At 38.5% G+C, this 26,281-nt stretch overlaps 1 protein-coding gene across 1 annotated transcript; it reads right to left on the reverse strand.

Moving 5' to 3' along the window:
• Positions 1-7,474: 7,474 nt before the first annotated feature.
• Positions 7,475-25,970, reverse strand: LOC105387721 (fatty acyl-CoA reductase 1). The gene is made up of 14 exons (XM_048631920.1): positions 25,816-25,970; positions 24,142-24,258; positions 23,689-23,808; positions 19,368-19,493; positions 18,663-18,808; positions 17,421-17,530; positions 17,008-17,200; positions 16,565-16,711; positions 16,305-16,394; positions 15,967-16,131; positions 15,606-15,704; positions 15,307-15,472; positions 9,290-9,799; positions 7,475-7,781 (listed from the first exon to the last, which is right to left on the reverse strand). The coding sequence occupies exons 1-14, from the start codon at positions 25,948-25,950 to the stop codon at positions 7,620-7,622; spliced, it is 2,286 nt and encodes a 761-aa protein (XP_048487877.1). The 5' UTR covers positions 25,951-25,970; the 3' UTR covers positions 7,475-7,619.
• Between the last annotated feature and the right edge of the window lie 311 nt (positions 25,971-26,281).

Consider the following 26,281-nt stretch of genomic DNA (forward strand, 5'->3'; position numbering starts at 1 on the left):
ATATTTCCAACAGAACCTATTATCCACAACCAGTCCTAAGTATCTGAATTTCACCACATTTTCTATTTCCAAACAAGAACAGGATAACATATTCGAATGTAAACATTCATAGGAATGACCTTTTATTTTTATTTCAGTTACATCTTGTTTCCGGTAACTAGATTTTATAAGTAATAGCTTTGTTTTTTCTGTGTTCAATATAATTCCGTTGTCATGAGCCCATTTAGTCACATTATCGAAATCGTCTTGCAAGTGTTTTTCAATACTAATAGCATCTTTACCAGCATACATAAGGCATGTATCATCTGCGAACATGTATTTTTTGCATTCTTTTATGACTGATATCATGCTGTTTACATGTAATATGTAGCAGACCGGACCAGTTACCGATCCCTGAGCTACTCCGTATTTACAATGTCTATTAGTGCTCTTAAATTCTCCAACTTTAACGGTTAAGGACCTATTTTTAAGGTAATCAGCAAACCACCCTAGTAAAGGGCCACGGATACCGCTTTCGTTAAGGGCATTTAACAGTGTGCTATGGTCTAAAGTATCGAATGCTTTTCTAAAATCAATAAATAACACTGCAACTACTTTTTGTTCATTGAGATAATTATTTATATTGTTAGCAAATTTTGAAAGTAGTTTCTCTGTATTTTTACCTTGTTGAAAACCAAACTGCGCTGGTGTAATGACATTGTGATTATTCAAGAATTTTGAAACTTGATTTACGATAGTTCTTTCTACAATTTTGTTTAAAGATGGCAATACTGCAATTGGCCTGTAGTCACCAGTATTATAGTGACTGCCTCCTTTGAACAAAGGTCGAATAATGGACAGTTTGAGCGGATCTGGATACGCTTGTGAATAAACTGATAGATTGATAAAGTGTGCTAAAATTGGACTAAATTTATCTTTAATTAGTATTATATCTCTCATTCTAATATTATCAATACCCGCCGATTTTTTTTCATTAAGTCTATTAATTACTAATTTAACTGAACTGCTAGTTACCTTTTGAAACCGCATCGATTTATTTTGTTCTTGCGCATAAGAGTTTCTTTCTAGAAAACAAATATTACATTTATGTTTAATCTTTTCGATTTCGTTGCAAAAAGTTTCTGAAAATTTTTCGCAAATAGTAGGAACATCAAATTGTTTTCCCAAATATTTAAGTATAGTATCATCAATAGATTTTTTTTCTCTGCCTAGCCAGTTGTTTATATAACCCCATATTTTTTTTGTATCTCTTCCCGCTTCAATAATCAGTTTTTTATTGTATGTATTTTTAGCTTGACAAATAGCTTTATTTGTTTTATTTCTATATCGATTATATTCTACTCTATTTTCCATCGTCTAAATAAGTTATCCTTATGTGCTATCATGTTTTTAAGTTCAGCTGTAGCCCAAGGGCAGGCTAATCTACCCGATTGCATCTCAGGTGCGATATATTTACTGTTGTTTGAATATGCGTCGTTGAAAATTTTATTTATTTTTGTGTACATTATTAAAGGACAAGTCTCATGTAATAGTTGATTCCAATCGTAACTGTCTAATTCTTTAAAAATTTCTTCATTATTGTATATTTTAATAGGTTTTTTTGTTTGAGTTTGTTTTTTTAAGCTTAAAGCTATGCAAATGCAGTAATGGTCTGCTAGTTTTTGATCAACTATAGATGAATTACGTTCTTTAGAACTTCTCAGAAATATATGATCCAAGCATGATGTACATAATCGTTCTAGTCGAAATTCTTCTCTTGTGATTCCATGTATTAATTTATCAAACCCATTTTCACTCAATAAATTTTCGTAACCTATAACGTTACTGTTTGACCTTTGCAAGATATCAATATTTACATCGCCTATCAAAATAATATCTTCACTTCTTGGGAAGTTATTAATGATAGATTTAAGTTCAATTATGAATGTACCAATGTTCTTGTCTGGTGGCCTGTACAAAACAAGTATCCTAATTTTAGCTTTACCTATATTTAGAGTAGTCATTAAGCTTTCTGCAGATATAATATTTATGTTTGCTTCTTCTAAAATTAAATTGCTTTTATGGTAGATCAGAATGCCACCACCTGACCTATTACATCTAGGATTAGCTACAGTTTCATAATCTTTTAGTTTATAGCATGATAGTTCATTAAGGGTCACGTTTATCTCAGTCAGAATAACAATATCTGGACAATGCTTACACCCATTTAGAAACATTACTAGGCGGGAAAAATATTTTCTTAGAGAACGAATATTTATATGTATTATAGAAAGGTTATTTATATTTTCAATAGAATCGACCCATTGCTCTAATAAATTATATCTCTTAGTTTCACAAGTTTGAATTGAGTCTAATAGATCTAACATTTTTGATAATGATAGGTTTAAAAGACAATTTGTAACATACTTAATCTGAAAGATTTACCTAAGATTCAGAATCAGTCTTTGCAGATATTTTTTCCGCTGAATCAGTGGTGTGAAGCTTGATTATGTCCGAGATGTTGAAGATTGGTATTACACGGGAAGCATCTTCTTTCTTGCAGAATACTCGACCATATTTAACCCATATGTATTTATAAGTGGGCTTTAGTTTTTGTTTCGCATTCCACAATAGTTCTTTATTAAATTTTGTAAGGTTCTCATTTATGTAGACAGGAGCGTCAGAGCCATCTGTGTATACATCAGAGTTTTTGCGAATCCTTCCTCTTTTAGAGTACCATGCGTCTCTAGCAGTGGTCGTTTTAAATTTCAATATTATAGGCGCATTTTGTGCAGTGTTATCTCCATTTCTTTTGCCTTTTGTGACACGCCATGCTCTTTCTACGCTTTCCAAGTCTGACTTCTCTACGTCTAATTTATCAGCCAAGGTATTTATTAGCGCTTTAATATTTTCGTTTGGTTTACAGTCGAGACCGGTGATTTCTAAGTTGTGGTTTTTCTCCGCTTGCTCTATGTTATGAACTCTTATCTCTAGAGCAGTATTCACTGTTTCAAGGTGTTGACACTTATTGTTGAGAGATTCTATTTTCTTTTCATAAGACTTAATGATGTTCAAATGCTCTTTTTGAATTTTCAGTAATTCGTCATATTGTTCAGCATAGAAATTTGTGTTGTTCTTGATTTCAAACACAACCGCCATTTTCGAGTTTAATTCCTTAAGAAGTAATTCCAGTGTTAAACTTTTTGGGTCCAGGTCGAGGAACGTTTCAGCTTCTATTTCACTTTTCTTAGCACTCGCAAGGGCTTTTTCGGTCTGCTTTGCTTCCGTCCCTTTGCGGGTGGTAATAGTTTTTAGTGGTGGAGCCATGGCCTCGCCAGCCTAACGCACACTATTAACTTCGATTCGATGAGTCACTATTAGCAAACGTAAGCGCGTCAACACTCGCCGAGAGCGAACGAGGGAATGAGTCGTTAGTACAATGAGTCTGAGATACCTTCTCTCAGGTCAGACACATGTCAGACAGAACAGTTATTACGAGCAAGGAACATAAGTAGGTCATTTTTGTTTTCTAATTATGTACCCTACTCCCTTACCTTCCCTACTCTATCCTTTTTACCTTTAAACATTTCTTGGACTTCCACGAATATTTCAAGACCAAAATTTGCCAAATAGGTTCAGCCGTGGTCGATTTTTAACTAACGAACCGTAGGTTGTGAGTACTTACTGAGAACTTGCCAGCTTTAGATACATTACTTTATAAGATAAGTACACGTTTTATTCACATTCCAAGACAGGCTCTTGACTGGAATCCGCAGGGCAAGCGTAAGCGAGGCCGCACTAAACAAACATGGCGCCGTTCAATCGATGCGGAGATGCAGGACGCGGAGATGACGTGGTCCGAGGTGAAGCTCGCTGCCGTCGACAGACAGAGATGGAGAACCGTTGTGTCTGCCCTTTGCCCCACGGGGGGGTCATAGGACGCCAAGAAGAAGAAGAAGAAGAAGACACGTTTTATTGAACTATTCGGGTGAATGGCCTACTTCTGTAAGGTGAGGATTTCAAAATAAAATCGTAGGGTGTAAATTTCATAACTTTTATTAAAATAATAGTTAAAAAATTTATACACAGTATAAATTCTAAACATCAAACAATCAACGCGACACACTTCTGTCGTTTTTGCTTTCGAATCAAAAACAAGAAACTGTGGCGAGTTGCCCACAACCGCTACACAGTAGAACCATAGAGTCAGCCACATTTGACATCAGGATGTAACGATACATTTAGTATTAGAGTAAAGGAGACACTCAATTTTATGAGTGAGAAATCTGTCGAATGTGGCCGTCAATGACTTTACACTAAGGCCCTGTTTCACATTATCTGATTAGTGACTACCTTTGAGATAAAAGACATTCTGTCACTCTCTGTTCTTATTTTTTAGACAGTGACAGCATGTATTTTATCCCACAGGTAGCCACTAACCAGAAATTGTGTAACATGCCCTAAGTATATGGATAAAATTGTGGGGTAAAATGTAATTTTGACGAGGTGTAGTGAGTGAGGGCGCCACTATCCATCATACATCAGCGTATTTATACCAGACAGTGACATTTTACCCCACAGTAGAATAATATATCTAGGTATAAGGCATACACGGTGTCCTATACTCATACAAGTACAATAAACTACTACCCCTCTACTTTTAAACAAACAAAAAATAACTACAACTAAGGTAATATTAATATTATGTAAAACATTGGAAACTGGAAATACAAAATAGAAAACAGAGATGATTTCCTTTTATAAGTTCTATAAAATAATGAGGCACTAAGGTTGACAACTTTTAATAATAAAAACAGATTCAATGTTCATAGTTTGTTGCCTATAATTTACTAACTGTGACTAGAATATTGTTTTTGGAAGTATGTTATCACTAATTTTGTACTACTTTTCAGACTTTTTGAGATTCGCTAATTTAATTCCATGTCTAAAAATACATTGCTATAACGTTTAATAATGAAATAAGAAAATGAAATCTTATGATGCCTAGAATCCTGACTACCAACTGACTAGTCTTTACACATAACTAAGAGAATATTAATTTAAAATATATGGGCCAACTTAAGCTTTTGCAGTATACAGTTTAACGGTATTTTCTGACGAATGGGCAAAGAACAACCAAACCATGTCATTGAATATCTGATTATTAACAAGTTGTCAAACATACAACGCCAAGAAACTAGGTAGGTAACTGAACTGACTGTTTAATATTTCTAATTTTCGTGATTGTGTGACTATCTTTTGTTTTTAATACTAATTTGGTTTCAATATTGCACTAAACATTTATATTTTTTCTCTTAATCTAAAAATAATGGCAAATTGGAATAAGTATAATGTTTAGAAACAATTTGGCCACAATAGTTAACTACTAATAAGACCAATTGTGTAAAAGTGTATCTAATCAGACTCAGATATGAAAACTAAACAAACTTTAGCAAAAGTTTGAGCTTCAAAAATAATATTTGAGCACTTTAATATTGAGTTCAGATTCCAAAAATATATAAAATATGACTTTTATATTTGAACTGAAAATACTTGATTGAGGGTGAAGTTAGTATGGTTGATAAATATACAAATATAAATGATTTATTTTATTTTAATAGGCATAAAACATTCTATCATTAATAAATAACGTAAAGATGATCTAGCCAGTGAATTTTTCACAAGTATGTATTTAGTTTTTTTCTGGCAACACAACATAAAGTTAAAAAAAATATGTCACAGGTCAAACAGTATAACAAAGCCATCTACAGAATATCAACCATACTACTACCCTCAAATTCACAATTTAAAGAAGACAAATCTTACTTGAAAACCTTTCTTAACTCACGTTCGCAAATTATAAGAAACTTTATTTAATAGTAAGATCTGCCTCCTCCACAAAACCAACTTGCAACAACCAAAGAGCCGGTTAACCATTGGTTATGTCAAATAGTACAAGTATGTAACAAGTATATAACCCAGAGTTAATAAGACAAATATTGATTGAACAAGTTGTGCCCTCAGCTCCAGAGATATTCAATGTCAATAAATCATTTAAAAATGTACTCTCATTTATGTTCAATTAGCCAAATTAATGTTTCCTACTTAGTGCTAATTTCGCCATAGTGAGCATTACCACTGATTACGAGGGCTACACCGAAAAGATCGGGAATAGAATACTTAGGAATAAATTAGAGTGAAACCTTTTTGGTGTATCAAATGTAGTGTTTTTTCAAACATAATTCCATTTTCGAATTTTAAAAAAAGTAAAAAATAAAAGAGTATTGACCATTTGAATTTGACAAGTCGGTGTAAAAAATGGAGCTTACGCGGGAACATTTCCGTGCAACAATTTTTCACAACTTTCGTCGAGGTTTATCTCAAGAACAATGTCTCGCCGAGCTTGTTTCTATTTATAAACTTGAAGCACCAAGTAAAACGACTATATATCGTTGGTATTCTGAGTTTCGCCGTGGACGTTCCTCTCTTACCACAGTCCCTTCTACTGGTCGGCCAAAAACAGCGGTAACACAAGATAACATCGATGCTGTACGCCAGTTAATAAAAGAAGATAGACATGTGACATACGAGCAGATTCGGGCTTCTCTCAGCATTGGTATGACAGCCATTCAAACCATTTTACATGAAGAACTGGGTGTCAAGAAGTTAGTTTCGCGCTGGGTGCCCCACCGTTTGACCGAGGAACAAAAGTCGGCTCGTGTTAATTGGTGTCGATCTGCTCTGCAACGGTTCAATGGAGGCAGTTCAAATGCTGTCTACAATATCGTCTCTGGTGATGAATCGTGGATTTATTCATATGAGCCCGAAAGAAAACATCAATCGGCAGTTTGGGTCTTCGAAGGTGAGGTCAAGCCAACAAAAGTTATTCGCTCACGCAGCGTGTCGAAAAAAATGGTCGCTTCGTTTGTATCGAAAACTGGCCATGTGGCTACGATTCCATTACAAGAACAAAGGACGGTTACTGCTGATTGGTACACAACAGTTTGTTTGCCGGAAGTCGTAAGAGAACTTCGTAAAACTAACCCGAATCGTCGTATAATCCTTCACCACGATAATGCAAGCTCTCATACCGCTCGCAAAACAATAACGTTTTTAAATATGGAAAACGTGGAGTTGATGGACCATCCTCCGTATAGCCCTGATCTGAGCCCCAATGATTATTTTACATTCCCAAGAATTAAAGATATGCTACGTGGTCAACGGTTTAGCGGCCCAGAAGAGGCGGTCGAAGCTTACAAATCAGCTGTTTTGACAGTATCCACTTCAGACTGGAATTACTGTTTCAATGATTGGTTTAATCGAATGAAAAAGTGCATTGAATGTCACGGAGACTACTTTGAAAAACAATAAAAGTAAATAATATTATGATATCTTTGTACTTTTTCTATTCCCGATCATTTCGGTGTAGCCCTCGTATTTGTTGACTTTCGACACATCTGTCAAGAATTTAATTTATTGAGATGACGTATAATTGATGAACCAATATGAGTGAGATGAGCTACGATCTAACCGACTATGGTGACATTGAGCCTAATATTATTATCATTACAGCACTGTTACTGTAGTGTATTAACATTGAATATCTCCCAACGTCCATCCCTCCATATTATACCCCCACATTACCCTGGGGGCCAGCCCATCTGCCGTCCCCCGAGGACATGCAGGTGCAGGTGGTACACGCTCTGCGCGCCGTCCCGCCCGTTGTTGACCACGAGCCGCCAGCCGCCCGGCGCCCGCGCCGCCCCCAGCCGACGCGCCACGCACATCAGGTGACCGAGCAGCTGGAAGGGAAAATGAAATTTTGTTTAATAATATGACTCTACCACCGTTTTACCATTTTCTATATTTTAAATTTTGCCAACCCTTTCGGGTAGAGTATAGCTAAGCAACCGTCAATATAATTACTATCACCTATGTAACCTATATTCAGCAAATAAATGCCTTTGACTTTGACTTTAAACAAAGGCTCTGTCACTAAGGAGAAGAAATGGAGAAAGAAACTTAGGAAGAATGAAGCTAGAATTATTGTAGTCAGTTTTTTTATTATTTGTGCTCATGGGCCATGGCTTATTAAAAGGGTGGTGGAGAAAACTGGCAAGCAGACTAGGATCTGTTTATCATCTGTGTACCATCATGGTTGGTGATAAGTTCCATCACAAAAGGTGTAAAAAGTAGCATTTCTGATCAAATTTGTATATAACATGATAATATATTATGAAGTAGCGTGATTATATTTTTGACTTCTTGACCCCTTCATGGTGCATAGAAGGATGCTTGTCATTGTAGATATTGCTCAAATGACCTTAAAGTTAGTTCCTGTTCAACATGAATAGGGTATCAGAAAACCAGTCTCAGTGGAATTTAATAAACATACAGTCTAGACAAGAAATTAATGTATTTATACATTTCTGCAAAAACCAGAACAGCATCTGAGAGTTAATGTGTTTATTTACATGTTTAATCTAAAAATGCAAGAGTATTTTGGGTTGCAATAGAGTAATTAATTACAGATTCAATTATCATTAGTAAAATAATGATAAATTACATCATGGCAATTATCTTTTTGTGTAACAAACAAAAAAACTGAGCATGTAAAAATTATCTTCTACTTGTGTATAAATGTAAAGTTGGTTGGTAGGTACTGCATGTTACTGATTTACTGAAAATTAGATTTGCACAAATTTGAAATAAGGACCTAGTGTTTTTTTTTTGATCATTTAATTTATTACTATAATTTTGGTTTAGCTGTTTCATTATGATGCAACCAAATTTCCATGTGTTATGAAATGTGTGTAAAATAATAATAATTAGCTCAATCAAAGACAAAGACTTGTGAATAGTTTCTCCACAAGGTGTTATCAGTCGCCGCAATTTCAGTTATCAGTAAATAATTGTTTAATCAACGCATTCCTTCAGCACTGAGTCACAGAGATATCTGATAGTGGCTGGAGGCAAGTTGGTGTCTTCAGGATTATGTAAATTAATTTTCATTTCAAAATGGGTGGCTCATTTGGGATACTTTCTGGACTACACCCTGCCAGTCTAGGAGGAAGAGAGCTGTGCTTGTATCTAAATGAAAAGAAAAGTTGCAGTAATTTGAGACATACAGTAGAGACCAGAAACAAGATCTCTATCAGCCATTCTATATTCTGGCTTAACCAAGGCAACATTTGGAGTTTAACTGTACGTCAACAACCATCCACTGCTCTCTCTCAAGGCCAACTGCAACCACAAACCCTCAAGCATTCACATTTATTAGCTACATAAATGAGTCAAAAAAATTCCAAACCTCGTTGTCTGCATCCTCTGCGTCCTCGAGCCGCGGGATCCTCTTCTTGGGGATGACGAGGAAGTGGACAGGAGCCTGCGGGGCGGCGTCGTTGAAGGCGAGGCAGCGCGCGTCCTCGTAGATGACGTCAGCCCTGATCTCCTTGGCCAGGATCTTGTCGAACACGGTGGGCCCGGCCGGGGCGGCCTCGCGCGCGCGCCGCACCTCGTCGCTGTAGGCGCGCCGCACCGCCACCGTCGAACCCCGCGACAGGTCGTAGATGTTGGTCGGGTAGCTCTTCCTCAGCCGGAACTTGAGCGCGCGCTGCAGCACTTTGTTGAACATCGCGGCCGGTGTGTTTAGAATGGCATGCCGATAAGAGAAAAGGTGTACTTTGATTGTTGCGGCGAAGTTATGCGTAGAAGGTTGCCGTTTCGTCGATTTGTTGAGGTTGAGTTTTTTGACGTTTGATAATACGGCGGGTTTTGAAGTATTAGTATTTTGAACACAGAGTAGGTAATGGTTGTGACACTTGAATTTTGACAGTTATGACATAATTGGTGTTGCCATGATTCAAACAAAATTATGGACTAATGTCAGTTTTTATAGGGCTCGCTAGATGGCGCTGTAATAGTTCTGTTTTCTTGTTTGATTCCTGACATTTTATGCTGCTAAGGTATAAAAGATTTAGTGTAGTTATTTGATTTTTAATAACATTTCAGTAATTTTGGGATAAAAGAGAAAACAACATTTAGGTAAAGTAAATTTATTTATGAAATATACATAAACCATCACATTTTACTAAGTAATAAATTACTTAAATACCTATAAGTGTACTTAGAAACGAAAAAAATATTATTATAAAAACTATGCTATTATAGACTTTATTAAAATTAAACTGTTATGGTCAAAAATCACCTAATCCGTATGGAAGACATAACATTAAACCCTAATAATTATAATAAATAACCCTTTTAAGCTATTTTATGTTACAAAGCCAGGTCAAATGATCTTTTCAAATACAAATGGTAACACTTAATATCTAAAATAGACCTGTTTTGCATTACAACAAAACAGATATTATGTGTATGAAGAAACACACAGCGTTGAGTGAAGAAGCAATTATTTGATTTCTTAGTATAAATAGGAAAAAATGGGTTTTTACATACCAATCTGCTGTATTTTCCTCTCTTTCACTTTAGCCAGTGGACAGTGCAGTCTAGAATCTGGATTCTACTCTGTGACGCGCTGTCAAATTTCTGACATAGTAGTCTTCAAAACTCACCTGCAAGCCGTTGCTGCAACGCTGTGTGTTTCTTCATACACATAATATCTGTTTTGTTGTAATGCAAAACAGGTCTATTATGTGTTCTTTCGAAACACACAGCGTTGAGTGAAGACTTGTTTGTTATCTGCTGGTGAAAGAGATTAGAAAATCTAAACGCTATGTGATCTCCTTTTTAGGTAAAATATACCTAAAATATAATAAAGATTCCTGTTAGACAACATCATAGTTGTAAAGGAAACATACTTAAAATGCACCTTCATCATAAAGGTACTTGCACCTAAAAGAAAGAAAATTAATTAAAAACAAAATTTATAAGTACATAGGTACTCTAGTTAATGATCAATAGGTGTGTATCCACTACATACCTAGTGTGATACACAACATGTCACATACTTACCTACACTTATGATCTGTAAGTATGTTGCTAATGGGATCATAAATCATACCATTATTAATTTAAGTAAGTATAACATAAATAAGCCAATTTCTTATCAAATTAAAGTTAGAACTAGTAAAGGACCAATCCAGGTGTGAGGAATACCTAATAGCATAGAAACAGACAATAGAAAATATAAAATTTTACATCATTGTCTTTATATAAGTACCTATCAATTTGTATTACATAGGCCCTCTAGGTAATACATAACCATAGGTAATTTGTACCTATTAGGTAGTCATACATATTATTAGGTAGTACCTATTCCTTTTTAGTTGAAGTAAAATTGAACTTTATAAAGTACAGAAATATGGATTGTATTAGACTTATGTCACTGCACCACCCTTGCTTGGTAGTTGAATAGCCTACTGCAATAGGATTACATGACAGCTGTCTATGTGTACACTATCATAATTTTCCTTTTGAGATATACATGGGTGATGACTAGTCTCTAGGTACACGGAAAAATTTATAGATGTACCAATTTCAATCAAACATGACAAATTTTACCAAGATTTTACAGGACCAACAGTCTTTAAAAAGTCAAGCCTGCATGTAGGTAGCAACCTACTTAAGTAAAGGGCCAGTTAGAATAGAAACAGCTTTTGTACAGCTATTAGGCTTACACCCTTCTCTCAGGTTGAAATATAAAGTTTCAGAACCGCACATCATCTCTATCTATACTTGATAAACAATTTACTACTGCAATATAATCCACCATAAATGCAAGTAAACACTTTATAGGGACTATTCAATAGCCCAACCAATATGGATAATTGGATAGGTATTTTCACAGCCATCAGTCATAGGCTCCACATGATGTAGGTACGAGTATATGGTATACATATAAAAATCAATATAATATAGGCACCTTACCAGATAGATCCTTAGAAAGGCTCATAAAGGCCAAATGTTAACACAACTTGGTGAACAAAAGTCCAGGACAATAATAGGCACTTAGACTTGTAGCTATCTCATGTTTGTACTCTCCAGAGACTACAAACTTGTGCAATGTGGGTAATAGAAAGCTACCTGGGCAAAATCATTTGACAACCACCTGCCATGTGGGTACACTAGATGAGGAGTACTCAAATCCGGGCTCAAACAATATCAGCCAACATAGTGGTAATATATGTGCTGTGGCATACACCTTGTATAGGTGATATTAATGCCAATGTCTACTGAATAAACATTCATTCTGAAGTCAACTTTACTGTTGTGATCACTGAGCTCTTCTTTATGGCAAGCCTGTGTTAGCTATTAAGACCAAATTAAATTCAGAAAAAATATGTATTGTATGCAATATTAAGTATAGGCACAATACAAGAGCTCACCTTTAAGATAGAAGATATGAGATCTCAGGTTATGTCTTTCAAGAAAAGATCCCTGAAAAAGTAAGCAAGTTACAACACAATATATTAGATTGAAAATGTGTAACTCTAGCTGCCAAAGCGCAGACGCTTCAACATCAACCCATCACGTCCCTACTGCTGGGGAACGGGTCTCCTTCCAATGAAGGAAGGGCTTGGGCCTAGAAAGCTGCTTCATCAGCTTTCATTATGTTTGGCCACTGCATATCAATAATCAAATGTCCCAATAGCACATGGCCTCCGCGGCAACAATCTTGTCATTATGGGTTTAGCCAGAAACCGTTAAGTGGTGTTATTTGTAAAAATAAATAGGGATGTGATGGTGGTCCCATGCTATCCCCACTGGAAAGGGAGGATCTCCCAACCTGTTTGGGCTGTGCTTTGTTCTGACGGGCAGCTGCTTTGGTAAATAGGAGAAAAAATTGGCAATTCACCTTTTTATGAGTGGATTATGCCTATTATCAGTTTTAAACTGTAAGACTTATGGATGCAATAAATGATTGAGTATTAAGTATTGAAACTCCCATAAATTCTTGCTTAAAACCCCAAATAGCTACAAAGTCAAGGGTATGACATGAACAACTTTGAAAAAGTTATAATCATGAAAAAATATTACAGATAGAAAGTAAATAGTTAATTATCTTTATGTAATAATAAAATAAGTACAGTTAAGTTCACCAGAGCCCATGGCTTTTCGACTGATTAAAAGCTATACAAATGGTTGTTAAACATCATAATATTTGCATATATAATTGCAAAAACTTGGTGGCAATGCATTTTAGTTTACCAGAGCCCATGGCTTTTCGACTGGTTAAATGCTATATAAAGCGGTTGTGAACCATCATAAACTTCGCATATATAGGTATCCCATGAACAATGTGTGTGAATAATTGCAGATACCATATAAGATTTTACCTCTCCGCGAGGAAGGTTCCAGCAATTATGCAAATATAATATAATACATTTTACTTCACCAGTGCCATAAACAGCATTTCGACTGGTCAATGTATTACAATGAACTTATAAGTTCAAACCTTCATAAACTTTGCATAAAATCCCCAATAATTAGGTACTTGAAGATGGGTCCGACACCACCAATGTGTGTGTCATCAATAATATTGCAGTTAGTAACTGCTACATTTAACTTTCCGAAAGTTTAATGAAATTATGCAAAGTTAAAATACATTATGAGATGATCCATGAGTTCATCATAGCCAGTGCCTATCAGCATTTAGACTGGCAATGTATTTTGTTGCTCTGTCCATTACACCCGCATGTAAAAGGACATAATATGTATACCTAGGTAATAGGTAAATAGGAATAAAAAGGCCACGAGCCAGTTTAAATCCTGTGGGTGAGCAAAAAACAACATATTTATATGTATACATACATGTTGTAAGAAGTTATTATGGTTAATAACTAAGTCAATATGGTAAATAGGGGCCCCGAGCCAGTTTTAAATGCTATGTGAGCATAAAACAACATGTATACATATAAGTTGTAAGAAGGTATTATGGTAAAAAACCTATAAGACAACAAAAGTTGTAAATATAGGGATAAATATTAGCCAAGAGATTTTATAAATTATAATCTCATCAACCCATCCGCTAGGTCAAACTATGCTACTGGCTTAAGCCATTGGTTGCAAGTCAATATTGTCAACCACAGCACTGCATGTCATATTTAATTTATTTTAAGATGACAGTCTCAATAGTGAGACTGCTAATATAAGTGTAAAGTTCTCTGTATAATATACACACGACTGCAAATCCCCGAAGGGGTAGTCAGAGGTGACCCACATAAGGGCATAAATAGTGACTTATTTTCATTGTGTCACCCTTCATAAACACTTGGTAAATAAATAATGTAATCAACAAATCACAAATATTTTGCGACAACACATCTATGCATGCAGCAATCAAAAGGTTGGTATATTATGTAGATAGGTAGGTACATGTTAACTAATTAATACCAGATGTGAAAATATTTTCCAACTTGTGAAACCAAGTATCAATACCATGTTTAGAATTGAAACATTTAAATTCAAAGTAAGCAGTGTAAAGGTTATAAACCCAACAACCAAAGGTCTAACAAGCATCTGTAGCCCATCTGAGAGGCTTCCTAATGCTAGATAACATGGCATTAAATGAATAGGAACAAACTTAAATGTTCTCATATAAGTAAGCATTCTCTTATGAGAATTTTTAGCTTTACCGAATGGAGTTAAACTATGTAAATACAGTATGTAACAACGTAAATACTATTTGAATAAAGAAACACCATTGAACAGAGCTGGTTTCTGGTTTAAAGGTATAAGCACAAAGATAAAATATCATTTGTAAATAGTTTTCTGACTTACTCAGTTCAGACTTCGAAGGTAGGTATGAATCCAATTGCTGGAGAGCATATTTCACACTATCACAGAGATTTATCATAATATCTTCATGTAATCTTGTGATCTTCTCGGTTTTCTGAAAAAAATATTAATACCGGTCCGCGGGCGGAGCGTCGGTAGCGGCGCGAAATTATTTTTTTGTACATTGACGAAAAGTACGATGTCTCATACAGAGTTTTTTATACATTAAGTGAATTAACACTTTTATTGATTGTTATATTCCACAAACACGAATATTATCATGGATTATTAGTAAAAAATCCATTTTCAAAAATATATAAACGCGTTTGATTCAAGAAATCAAAAAGCTATGTCAGAAATTTGACAGCGCGTCACAGAGTAGAATCCAGATTCTAGACTGCACTGTCCACTGGCTAAAGTGAAAGAGAGGAAAATACAGCAGATTGGTATGTAAAAACCCATTTTTTCCTATTTATACTAAGAAATCAAATAATTGCTTCTTCACTCAACGCTGTGTGTTTCGAAAGAACACATAATATCACTTTGAACTTATAATATAAACATAAAGAATATATAATTTCACGTAGCGATTTGAGTCGATGTAAACACTCGTTGGTAGATGGCGCTAGTTAGGGACAGCAACATTCTGAGGGTTCCGTAGATGAAGGTTCGCGCTACTTCTGACTTCTGCAGCAACATGCGCGTGAAGAAGAGGAGGAGTAGCATTTTGGCTCCGGTGTGTAGAATGTACATTCTGTAACAAGAGAGAGAGTTGATTTGATTAGACACTAATACCTACTGCATAGGTTTTTGGTAAAACATCATCATCAACTAACTAAAGTATACCTACATAGGTAAGTAATTATATTATTTATACTAGGACGTACTTTTTAATATGTTTTTTAGCTTTAGCTATATCTTCATCCTTTTCTTTCAGCAGGTAGCGTCGCGTCCCGATCACGAAGTTCTTGAAGTGTTCATCCCAGCTGAAAATATATAAATTCATAAGAAAACAATGATGATGTCTAGGTGTATCTCGGCTATTTAGATAGGTAAAATAATATTCGCATTTATAGGTAGGTTCACCACCGATATCTCATGTAGGTATATATCACTTATTTCATGATCATAAAAATAAAAAAAACAATTGGAAATGATAGCTAACATTTCCCGTTCACTCTGCGTCGGGAATCCTGCCGCATGTTTCTATTCTACCAACCAAACTGCTCAAAAGATTTCGAAACTCACTCGATGGTGGTGCAGTCGAGGTTGTAGATGTCCCGGTCGGGAGCAGACATGCGCGCGCGCAGTTGCTTCACGTGCTCGTTGTGGAAGCGCCACTCGCGCATCGAGAAGAACTCCAGCACGCTGTTCATCGCCTTCAGCTTCTGGCTCACCACTATCAGGTTTACGCTGGGGACACAAAATAAATTTATGTCGGTATACTATTTTAGTTGTGCTGTTTTGTTTCTTTTCAGGATACAACCGTCTATCCACTGGTGTCATGACTGCGAATGGTAAGTTAAGCATGACATGGACAGCTGGAATGCCATATGTAAGATTGACTGATCAGAAATAGAACTTACGGTGTGTTGAGATTCAAGAATTTGCAAATGTACTGCGCTGCGTGCAGCGGCACCGTCTGCAGCGACCACTCTGTCAGTCTGTGCATGAATCTGTAAATAAACAAAATCGATGCAATTAGACAGTTTTTTTAAATAGAATTATTTGATAGGAAATTGCAGTTTCATAAATGTATTTTTCAGAAGAATTATGAACCATTGATGTTACTCACGTTGTTCTATGTTAATGAACTATTTATTAATCTATAGAGCAGTGAACGTACTTGTTGGAGAAGGTGGTGGCGAAGGGGTACCAAAAGGCGTTGTCGAAGGGCTCGGAGACGACGTTGCGGCGCACGTTGAGCTCAAACTGCCGCCACGTGGTCGGGTTGTCGTACGTCGTCGCGTTGTACACGCGCACTGACGACGTGCTAAGGAGGGGGAGAATATGGTGTTAATAGTCTTCTTCATTTAGCATGTCGGTGACAAACATTAGAGATGGACTAGGGATTATCATCGTAGTGAAGTATAGGTATAGGTATAGTGTAGGTATAGCCAGTCAGATTAGTTAACACTATAACCTGCCCCGTATAACCTGTGTCGCAGAATGCAGAAAGATCATTATTATGGCAGCAGTGTTTCATATATGATTTTCTTTGATGATTCTGTTTGTACTATGCTCCTTTTTCAATTAACATTTCCGATTCTTTATCCTGTCCAAACTAACCGATGCGTGGCGATGTCCCAAGCGACCGCAATCATGGTGTCGATGGCGATGTCGACGGGCAGCAGGTCGGCCCTGAGGTCGGGCCCGCAGCGGAACGCGTGCAGCAGCCCCTTGCCCGCCGCCACGATCACGCCTGACGGGCCATTTAGGTTCTCGATCCACCCCGGCACGGGTGTGCGCACTGATGATATCACTAGAAGAGAACATGAATTTAGATTAGGTACAAAGGTTTAAAACCGATTTCAACTTAGCTGACACATATTACACGAACATACAAGAGTAGCGTGGGACGCCCTCCGGCCGGCTAGACTTACAACCTTAGAAAAGTGGCCGGTAATGGCTTGATCTTGATTACTAATGTACAGTGGCATCAGAATGGACTCAAAGACTAGTTACTCAGGTGCACAACTCACCGATGGTGGGTCTGAAGATGGCGACAGGGTACTTGGCCTGGTGCTGCACCACGGCGTGCTCCGCCATCGCCTTCGTGAACGTGTACGTGTTGGGCTTGTCTCCCAGCAACCTGGCACACAGATAAAAACACATAATTATTACTAGTTACGGAAAAATATCTACGAACAAATGACAAATTTGTTACTCTTGTTGGCCCGAGGTGCATGTTAGATACAACATGATCAACGAAAATACAAATTTAAATTCTTCTTCTTATTCTATTCTTACACACCTGCAGGAGGAAGCCAGAGTAATGGGTCTGCGAATAAACCGACGCAAAACAGTCGATATGCGTATCAAGGCTAAAACCTCGGACGCCTTAACACTCGATGACCAACGCCTGGACTCGGTCGATGCATTTACTTACCTCGGAAGCACGGTCACCTGTCAGGGAGGAGCAGATGAGGATGTAGAGAGCAGGATCAAGAAGGCGAAGGCTGCGTTTGCCCAGCTCAAACCTGTTTGGGACTCGAATGTGCTCACAAGGCGGATAAAAATCTCCCTCTTCGACTCCATCGTGAAGTCCGTATTGCTCTTTGGTTGCGAAACGTGGAGAGTGACGAAAGGGCTGACGAACAAACTGCAAGTGTTCGTCAATAAGTCCCTCAGGTCGATCCTACGCGTTTTCTGGCCGAAGACAATACGTAACGAAGATCTGTGGAAGCTGTGCCGACAATCTCGCATCGGCAAGGAAATTGCGAAGCGAAAGTGGAGATGGATTGGGCACACTGTACGGAGAGGAGCTACGAATGCCGCAACTATAGCCTTTGACTGGAGGCCACCAAATGGCAAGCGCTCCCGGGGACGCCCTGTCCAAACATGGCGCCGAAGCGTCGAAAACGAGCTGCGAGCCGCTGAACTAAGCTGGAGTGAGGCCAAAAGTACAGCCGAAGATAGGCGGAAGTGGAGGACGTTAGTGGAGACCCTCTGCACCTCTGGGGTGCCATAGGACTGCAACAACATCAACATTCTATTCTTATTCTTAAGGAACGCCACTATACTTCTGTTTCTCCCGCAGCAGAATAGACTAGACTTTTGCCGAAAGAAAAACCAGGTAATTATGTTATTGTAGGTACCTACAGGGCCAAAAATCCAAGGTTAAAAGTTTATAAAGTACCTAATCGGCGGTTTGTAAAGTAGGATCGGCTTGCTGGTCAACAAATGTCGCCCAACTGGTAACCCAACACCAACAGCATACTAACTTCTTAGTGAGCTCCTGCCGGATCTCCTCATCCGGCTGGTCGATGACGGCGTCGAGCTGCTCGCGCGCGCACGGCGGCGGGTACACGCGCTCCTCCACCGCCGCCAGCTCCGCCATGCAGTACGCCGTCGACACGTGCACCACCGCCTGACAACGATAATAGTAAGAAATCAATACCAAATCATTTTATTTAAAGTACCTCTGGGGCACAGAGACCTAACTTTTTCAGTATGGCAAAGTTTTATAAAAATTGTACTTAGTTCTTTTCCCCAGACGGTTTCATCATCATCAGCCTATAGCAGTCCAATGCTGGACGTAGGCCTCTCCCAAAGCACGCCACTGGATGCGATCTTTAGCTTTCCGCATCCAATCATAACCAGCCACCTTTTGCAAGTCGTCACCCCATCTAACCGGAGGGCGTCCCACACTACGTTTGCCTAGTCGCGGCCTCCACTCCAGAACACGTTTACCCCATCGGTCATCGGTTTTGCCAGTCAGATTAGCGCCTGTAACTGACAATTCAGAGTGACTTCAAGTACCTATACATATAAGGAACAACTCATACCTCACTGCCTACCCTGCAAGGGAGTATATTAGTACAAGGCGTGGGTGTGTGTTTTTTGTTCATACCTCACTCGAAGAGGCTCCTTACTTCCACCCCTTATGTAAGACAATTAAGTAAATAGTACTAAGTAGGTGCACTCACATCGATATGCGGCAGCTGGTCGCAGATCTCGAGCAGGCGCGTGACGGAGCGCAGGTTCTCGTCCGTGGCCTTGCGCAGCTCCTCGTCGAACTTCAGCGTCGCCGCCACGTGGAACACGATCGACACCTGACGGTTAGGAGATAGAATTCATTTTATTACATACCTGGCGCACATAAAAATATAGTATTTGTATGGTACCAACTTACCAAGCAACAGAAATATAAAAAGATGAAAGTTTTTAATTAAAAAATAAAAATATTAGAAATAAAAAATATGGTATATACCTGAATAACACTGAATAATAAGTATAATAGTATAAAAAGCAATAACTTATTGTCAGAATGTCGAGGTTGGAGCAGCAGGCTCGCGAGAACAACATTGAGCTGCAATGTGTACCGGAACATCCGAGGGAAAACTTAATTAGTACTGTTTCCCAATTGAGTAGTGTGGTCTCCGCACCTGTTTCAAAATCCGATATTATATCTTGTATAAGAGTGGCTAAGTCTAATCCCAACTCATCTAGACCCAGAGCAATAATTGTTAAGCTATCTTCTTCTGATCTACGAGACAGTCTTCTTGCTTCATGCTGGAAATACAATAAAGAAAACTCTGCAAATAAGCTGAACAGCTCTGACTTAGGGATTGCGGGTGAAAAGCAGCCTATCTACGTGTCTGAGCACCTGTCGCCGAGTAACCGTGCTCTCCACGCTCAAGCTCGATCTTTTAAAAAGGATAACCACTTTAAGTTTTTATGGATACGCAATGGTAGAATCTTAATGAAAAAGGACGAATCATCGGCAACTTTATGGGTAAAAAGTGAGGAATTTTTAAAAAGCCTGAAGCCGGACACTACCTCTGTTTAAAAATGTACAATGTTTTACTACTTTTGTGTATATACTATCTATATTAATTAAACAATGTCGTCCTTAAACATTTATTATCAAAATACAAGAAGTATTAGAGGTAAATTACACAATGTACATTTGTCTAGTCTAAATTTTGATTATGATATTATCGTATTCACAGAATCTTGGTTGAATGATAGTGTAAATGACGCGGAGGTATTAAATAGCAACTATTGCATCCACCGTAGGGATCGCTGTCTGGATAAAACATCTAAAGCTGATGGCGGTGGCGTGGTGGTGGCTGTGTCGAAACGCCTGAGTTCTATCCGTCTTACACAATTCGAGAGTTCATTCGAGGATCTCTGGGTTTCAGTTTCCACAGGGTCTCAAAGAGGTGATAAAACTATTAATATTTGCGCTGTATATATTCCTCCACCAGTAAATCACATCAAACTTGCGAATCAGCTGTCTTGTATCAATGATGCCCTTGCTATAATGGACTGTGACGTCATGGTTTTGGGAGATTTTAACTTAGGTGAAATCATCTGGAATCCTGATGCTACCTCTACGGATAATCGATACGTAACAGCCATCCCGCAGTCATCAAATAGTGGAATTTTTTATGCCCTTTCTGACTTCTTAGCTCTAAATAACAATCTCTCTCAATTTAATTTAATAAAAAATGCATCGGGTAAAATTCTGGATCTAGTATTTACTAGTTGTCTACATGCAAAGACTTCGCTCGTAATGGACCCGATTTCTAAGATTGATCCTCCACATCCACCACTTTTAATTGAAATAGACTTTCCTGTACCTAACTTCATAAGGAAGGTAAGCGTGGACCGATTTAATTTTCATTTAGCTGATTTTACGAACATAAGACGAGAACTGCATAGAATCGACTGGCCATTAACACTGACACATTTAGACTCTGTAGACGCTACACTAGACAAATTTTACGAAATAATCAAAAATATAATCAGTAAATATGTTCCAAAAACTCACCGGGTGCCCGGAAAGTATCCTGTTTGGTATACGTCCACTCTTATTAAGTTGTTAAAAGAAAAAGAAAAACTTCGAAAAAGGTACAAAAAAACAGGAAACCCCTTAGACTCCATTGATTTTTCAGTCGCTAGAAGCCACTGTCATGTTGCTATAAAGCGTTGTTATGCTGAGTACCTACAAAAAATAGAATCGTCAATCCATAATAACAATATGAAGGCATTTTGGTCTTATATAAAGTCGAAACGTAATGTTGCTCAGTCTATTCCTAGTGTTATGGTCTCAAATGGAAGTACCTTTTCTACCCCTAAAGATATATGCAACGCATTTGCTGACCATTTCGCCTCAGTTTACTCATTGCCATCTAGTTGTAACTGCTCCCATGAACATACTTGTGCCTCAAACAATGAAGGTAACGCCTATCATAACTCTATCGGTAGCTTGCAATTGTCTTCAAATTCTATATTGAAAGCATTGAAAAATGTTGATAAAACCCTTGGAGCTGGGCCCGATGGCATACCAGCTATATTTGTTGTTGAATGCGCCGAAGAAATAGTTAAACCATTACAATTAATATTTAATCGCTCGCTCTCGACTGGTACTTTCCCTACTTTATGGAAGATGGCTAATGTGATCCCTATTCCTAAAGGTAAGAATATCAATAGTGTTGCGGAGTACAGACCTATATGTTTACTCTCTATTCTTGCTAAAGTTTTTGAGTCATTGGTTTGCCCAGTCATGACGGGACATCTGAAGTCAATATTGGTGCCTCAGCAACACGGATTTCGCAGCCAAAAATCAACTCTTTCAAATCTTGCACTTTTTGTGACTGATATCACTGAAGCTGTAGACAAGGGCCTCCAGGTTGACGTTATTTATACCGACATTAGTAAGGCTTTTGATAGAGTGGATCATAAACTTCTATTGTCAAAGCTTTATACACTAGGAATTCACGGAAGCTTACTGGAATGGCTATCTTCATATTTAAATGGTCGGTCTCAGAAAGTAACTGTCAGCGGTCATGAATCAAGTGAGTTTTTGGCCCCTTCAGGCGTACCGCAAGGCTCGCATCTGGGGCCAGTACTTTTTTTAGTTTTTATAAATGACCTCGCTAATGTAATTGTTAGTGGTCAGTTTTCTTTATTCGCTGACGATCTAAAAGTATACAAAATCATAAATAATGTTGATGATGCAATTTTACTACAGAAAGATTTATCGAGGATAGTAGACTGGTTAAAAGAAAATCGATTAGATTTTAATATTGAAAAGTGTATTCACATAAAATTCACGAAAAAGAGAAATCCAGTAACAACGTCTTACTACATAAATGACATGCTTTTAAAAGAGGTTCATGAAGTGAGGGATTTGGGTGTAGTTTTGGATGGCAAATTAACATTTATTCCACACATCGACTCTATAATTAAAAAGTCGTATAGAATGTTAGGTTTTATATGGAGGAACTGTAAAGCATTTAAAAATTGGACAACTTTAAGGTTAATTTATTATGCGCTGGTTCGTAGTATTCTTGAATACTGCTCTCCTATCTGGAATCCGCACTACCAGTGTCACATTGATAGGCTTGAGAATATTCAAAAGAGGTTTTTATTTTTTCTGACTGTACACCAAAAGAAAAAAACATTGCTAACATCCTCCAATAAACGCCTTAAGCATTTTAATTTAACATCCCTCCAAAACCGTCGCTGGATTGCAGATCAAATTTTACTTTTTAAAATTGTTAGAGGCCTTATTGACTGTCCCGAATTGTTAAAGCGCCTTAATTATACAGTTCCTCGAAGTAACGCCCGCATTGTGAATTTCCACCCATTTAGTGTAAATTTTTACAAAACCAACACCGGCGCTAACAATGTCATAGCTCGCATTTGTCGAAACCACAATGAACTGTTTCACCAAGACCAGACTTTGGATGTGTTATCTAGCTCATTAGCTAAGTATAAGAAAATTCTCACACAGTTTGTTTTAGATCATTTATAAGCTATTTTTGGTTATTTTTGTAGGTTTATTTTGTAACTTTAAATACAGAATAAGTTATTAGGTTAAGTCATAACAATGCATGCTGTGATAGCCTGTAATTGGGTTTACACTATTATTTTTGGTTAAGTTGTTTTTGTATTATTAGTTTAGTGTACGCCTGTTGGCTATTGTATTCAATAAATAAATAAATAAATAAATAATTTATTTTATTTTGAGTAATTCTCACGAATATATTTTTTTACCTAAACCGGGAAAATCTACCGGTACTTGGCAACACCGAAAACGTAAACTACCAAGGACTTTGTAAACTACCACTGACACCACAGACTAGGAAGTTTGTATGTAGAGTTTTTTTTCCTCAGTGGTTTTTATCTTTGTCTGAGACCGTTAAGCGATGGTCTATGGCTGCGACAGGATCCCAAGAATGATGGTCCTTGGCTGACTGCTGAGTTGCGAAGACACATGAGAACTATAGCCAGTACCTGCTGCAGGCTCCTGACGGCGTCCGGGGTCAGCCCCAGCGCGGGGCGAGCCGTGTCCCCGCTCAGCGCGCGCAGCTTGTCCAGCCGCTCCGGGTGCGCGCTGCGGAGCACGTCGAACACCTGGCGGGAGGGTGAGGTGTTTAATAAGCTAACTACTTAAATAAAGTAAAAGTGTAAGTATAGCTGGGTATCCAATAGAGGCAAACTCAGGGCGAGCAGCCTCAACTTGAAGCAAACAGCATCAGACTGAGGCTGCTCGCTCTGAGGGACATAGGCTCGAGGCAAGTTGTGATCAGCATGAGGCGAATAGCCTCAGCTTAACCCACAACGTGTGCAGTTTAAAGGACCTCCATCAAAAGCAAGGCTCGGACTAAGGCTCCTTTGAGCACGATAAAGAACCGACAAAATATGGCTCGGCTCGCGGCGCGCGATGAATTTGCCCCATCACCTCACCTGTGACTTCTTGAGCTCTGCGAGTCTCTTGCTGGGCGGCTGGTCCTTCTTCTCCCGCATCAGCAGGTACAGCAGCCCCACGTCGGGACACGTGGACAGGAGACGCTCGATCAGCACCTACCGGGGACATGGGAGAATGCTATTAGCATTAAATTCGCCTATAGATGGACATGATGAAAATTTTACTAAGTGCAGTGTGCACTAAAAGAATTTTATTAATAATGGTTGGGAGTGTTCGTACAGTGGGCTGCAAAGAAAACTGCCCTCTCAGTTGCAATGTCACTGTGAAAGCCACGGTTCCACTGTCCACTGTCCACGTAAACCATGGAGTATACTTAATTATAGCATAGAGGTGAAATTAATAGTACCTACCCAAGGTATTAAAGCCGCTATGAGATGGGGTTCATGGGGTTTAGCGCCTGAGCATAGCTCATTGAGGTAGGTAATTTGTGAGGTAGCCGAGATAGCTCTTCAAATCTGTCGGGAATATGCAGAGAAACCGACGACCTTAGACTAGTAGTTAGGCGGTAGTGGCTGGATGACGAAGGCCGAGGAGAGGCCTAAGTCCAGCACATCAACCACCACGCAGCCACCAGCTCAGGTCATCGGACTCATGGGTAGGTAGGTGTTTAACATCCATTTAGCGAAATGACCTGTCACTTCATATTTGCTAACCTCTGTATTAGCCAGCTATTCTCTTGGAATTACCCACTCAAACATAATTACGCACTCTAAAGTAAACTACAAATATTATGATAACTTGTATTGTAGTTACTTACCTACCTATGTTTTTTACACATAGTAGATAATAGTTAGGTAGTTAATGTCATGTTCAGTAGAATAGAACCTCAATTGTTTGTTTGGAGGTAGTACTCGTAACTCGTATGTAAGAATATGTATAAGTAGATAAGTATCTACATATTTAGTGTTTGATCTTTGAGCATGTCTGGGCACTTAGCTACACTACACGGTGCTGTTTGGTCAGTGCAGTCATGAGTGAAGAGTCTGTTGTTTGTGCACGAGACAAGAACAAACACTTACAATGAGCCTGTGGTCAGAGGTTGATTGAAACCACGGACAATAATGGAATCACATAAATTAATAAGTTTTTGGTATTGTGGTTTCGTAATGCTGGTTGTTCGGACATTCTGCTGTAAGAAGCGCCACAATACTCTCTGTTTCTTCCACCACACAATCCTCCTTTCCTGAGGTCTGGGAGGTCTACCGCCATCATAGGCAACATCATTATTATGGTCTTCCTAAAATACAAATTTTAATAGTCTAGCATAATTTACCACCAACCCGCACTAGGCCAGCGTGGTGGACTAGGCCTAAAACCCTTCCTTCATTGGAAGGAGACCCGTGCCCCAGCAGTGGGGACGTGATGGGTCGTGATGGTGATGATGATTAGGTAAACCATAGTCGTAAAGCTATATTTTATAGGATTACGGTACAGCCACCATTGCATCTAGGTTCTTCCTGCACTTATTAGGTAACAGGGGGTCACTACTATTGTCACACCTACTTAGCTAACTAAAATCGAAGTTTCCTAGCACCACTTTACCCAGTCTTTGAACCTTTTGACGGGCTATGCTAAATTGCACACCAATTTAATTTTAGTTTGTTTTCCATACAGCCAGAGAGCTAGTGCCCTGGTGCGGTGGTTGCCCTCACCTTGCCCATGAACCCGGTGGCGCCCGTGATGAGGATGCTCTTGCCCGCGTAGAAGACGGGGATCCGCGCCCCCCCCGCCCCCGCGCCCGCCCCCGCGGAGCCCTCCGACTCCGATGACAGCCCACGCGCCACCATGCTGCTGATGATGCTGCTGGAAGAGAAGAAATGCGTATGTAAGAAACTGTTACTTACAGAAATAATAAGAAATTAGAAGAATACGATACAAGCTAGAAATGTGCTATTAATAGCTTTTCCAGCGAGGTGTGCTAGGCCTATAAAAGTTTTCCTATGGGAATTCCGGGATAAAAAATGTCCTATGGCAAACAGAAGTGCTTGATTCGCACTTAACTCCAAACAATGATCACAAACATTCCACGCCATGTGCTCCGAAGAAACCAGGTCACCACCGTCATGACCCATCAATCATGAGATGACGAGAGTAGAGCGGAGTCCCTACAGTGGGCCA

The sequence above is a fragment of the Plutella xylostella genome, chromosome 30 (genome assembly GCF_932276165.1).
Source record: "Plutella xylostella chromosome 30, ilPluXylo3.1, whole genome shotgun sequence".
NCBI lineage: Eukaryota > Metazoa > Arthropoda > Insecta > Lepidoptera > Plutellidae > Plutella > Plutella xylostella.

Bases quoted from the DNA above. Each gene is read 5' to 3' on its own strand.
- LOC105387721 (XM_048631920.1), bottom strand. From the start codon at position 25,950: ATGGTGGCGCGTGGGCTGTCATCGGAGTCGGAGGGCTCCGCGGGGGCG. The intron at 18,809-19,367 runs GTGAGTGCACCT...TATCGTTGTCAG, and splicing joins ACCAGCTGCCGCATATCGAT to GCGGTGGTGCACGTGTCGAC. The intron at 16,712-17,007 runs GTTAGTTTGGAC...CCCCCTCCTTAG, and splicing joins TGGGACATCGCCACGCATCG to CACGTCGTCAGTGCGCGTGT.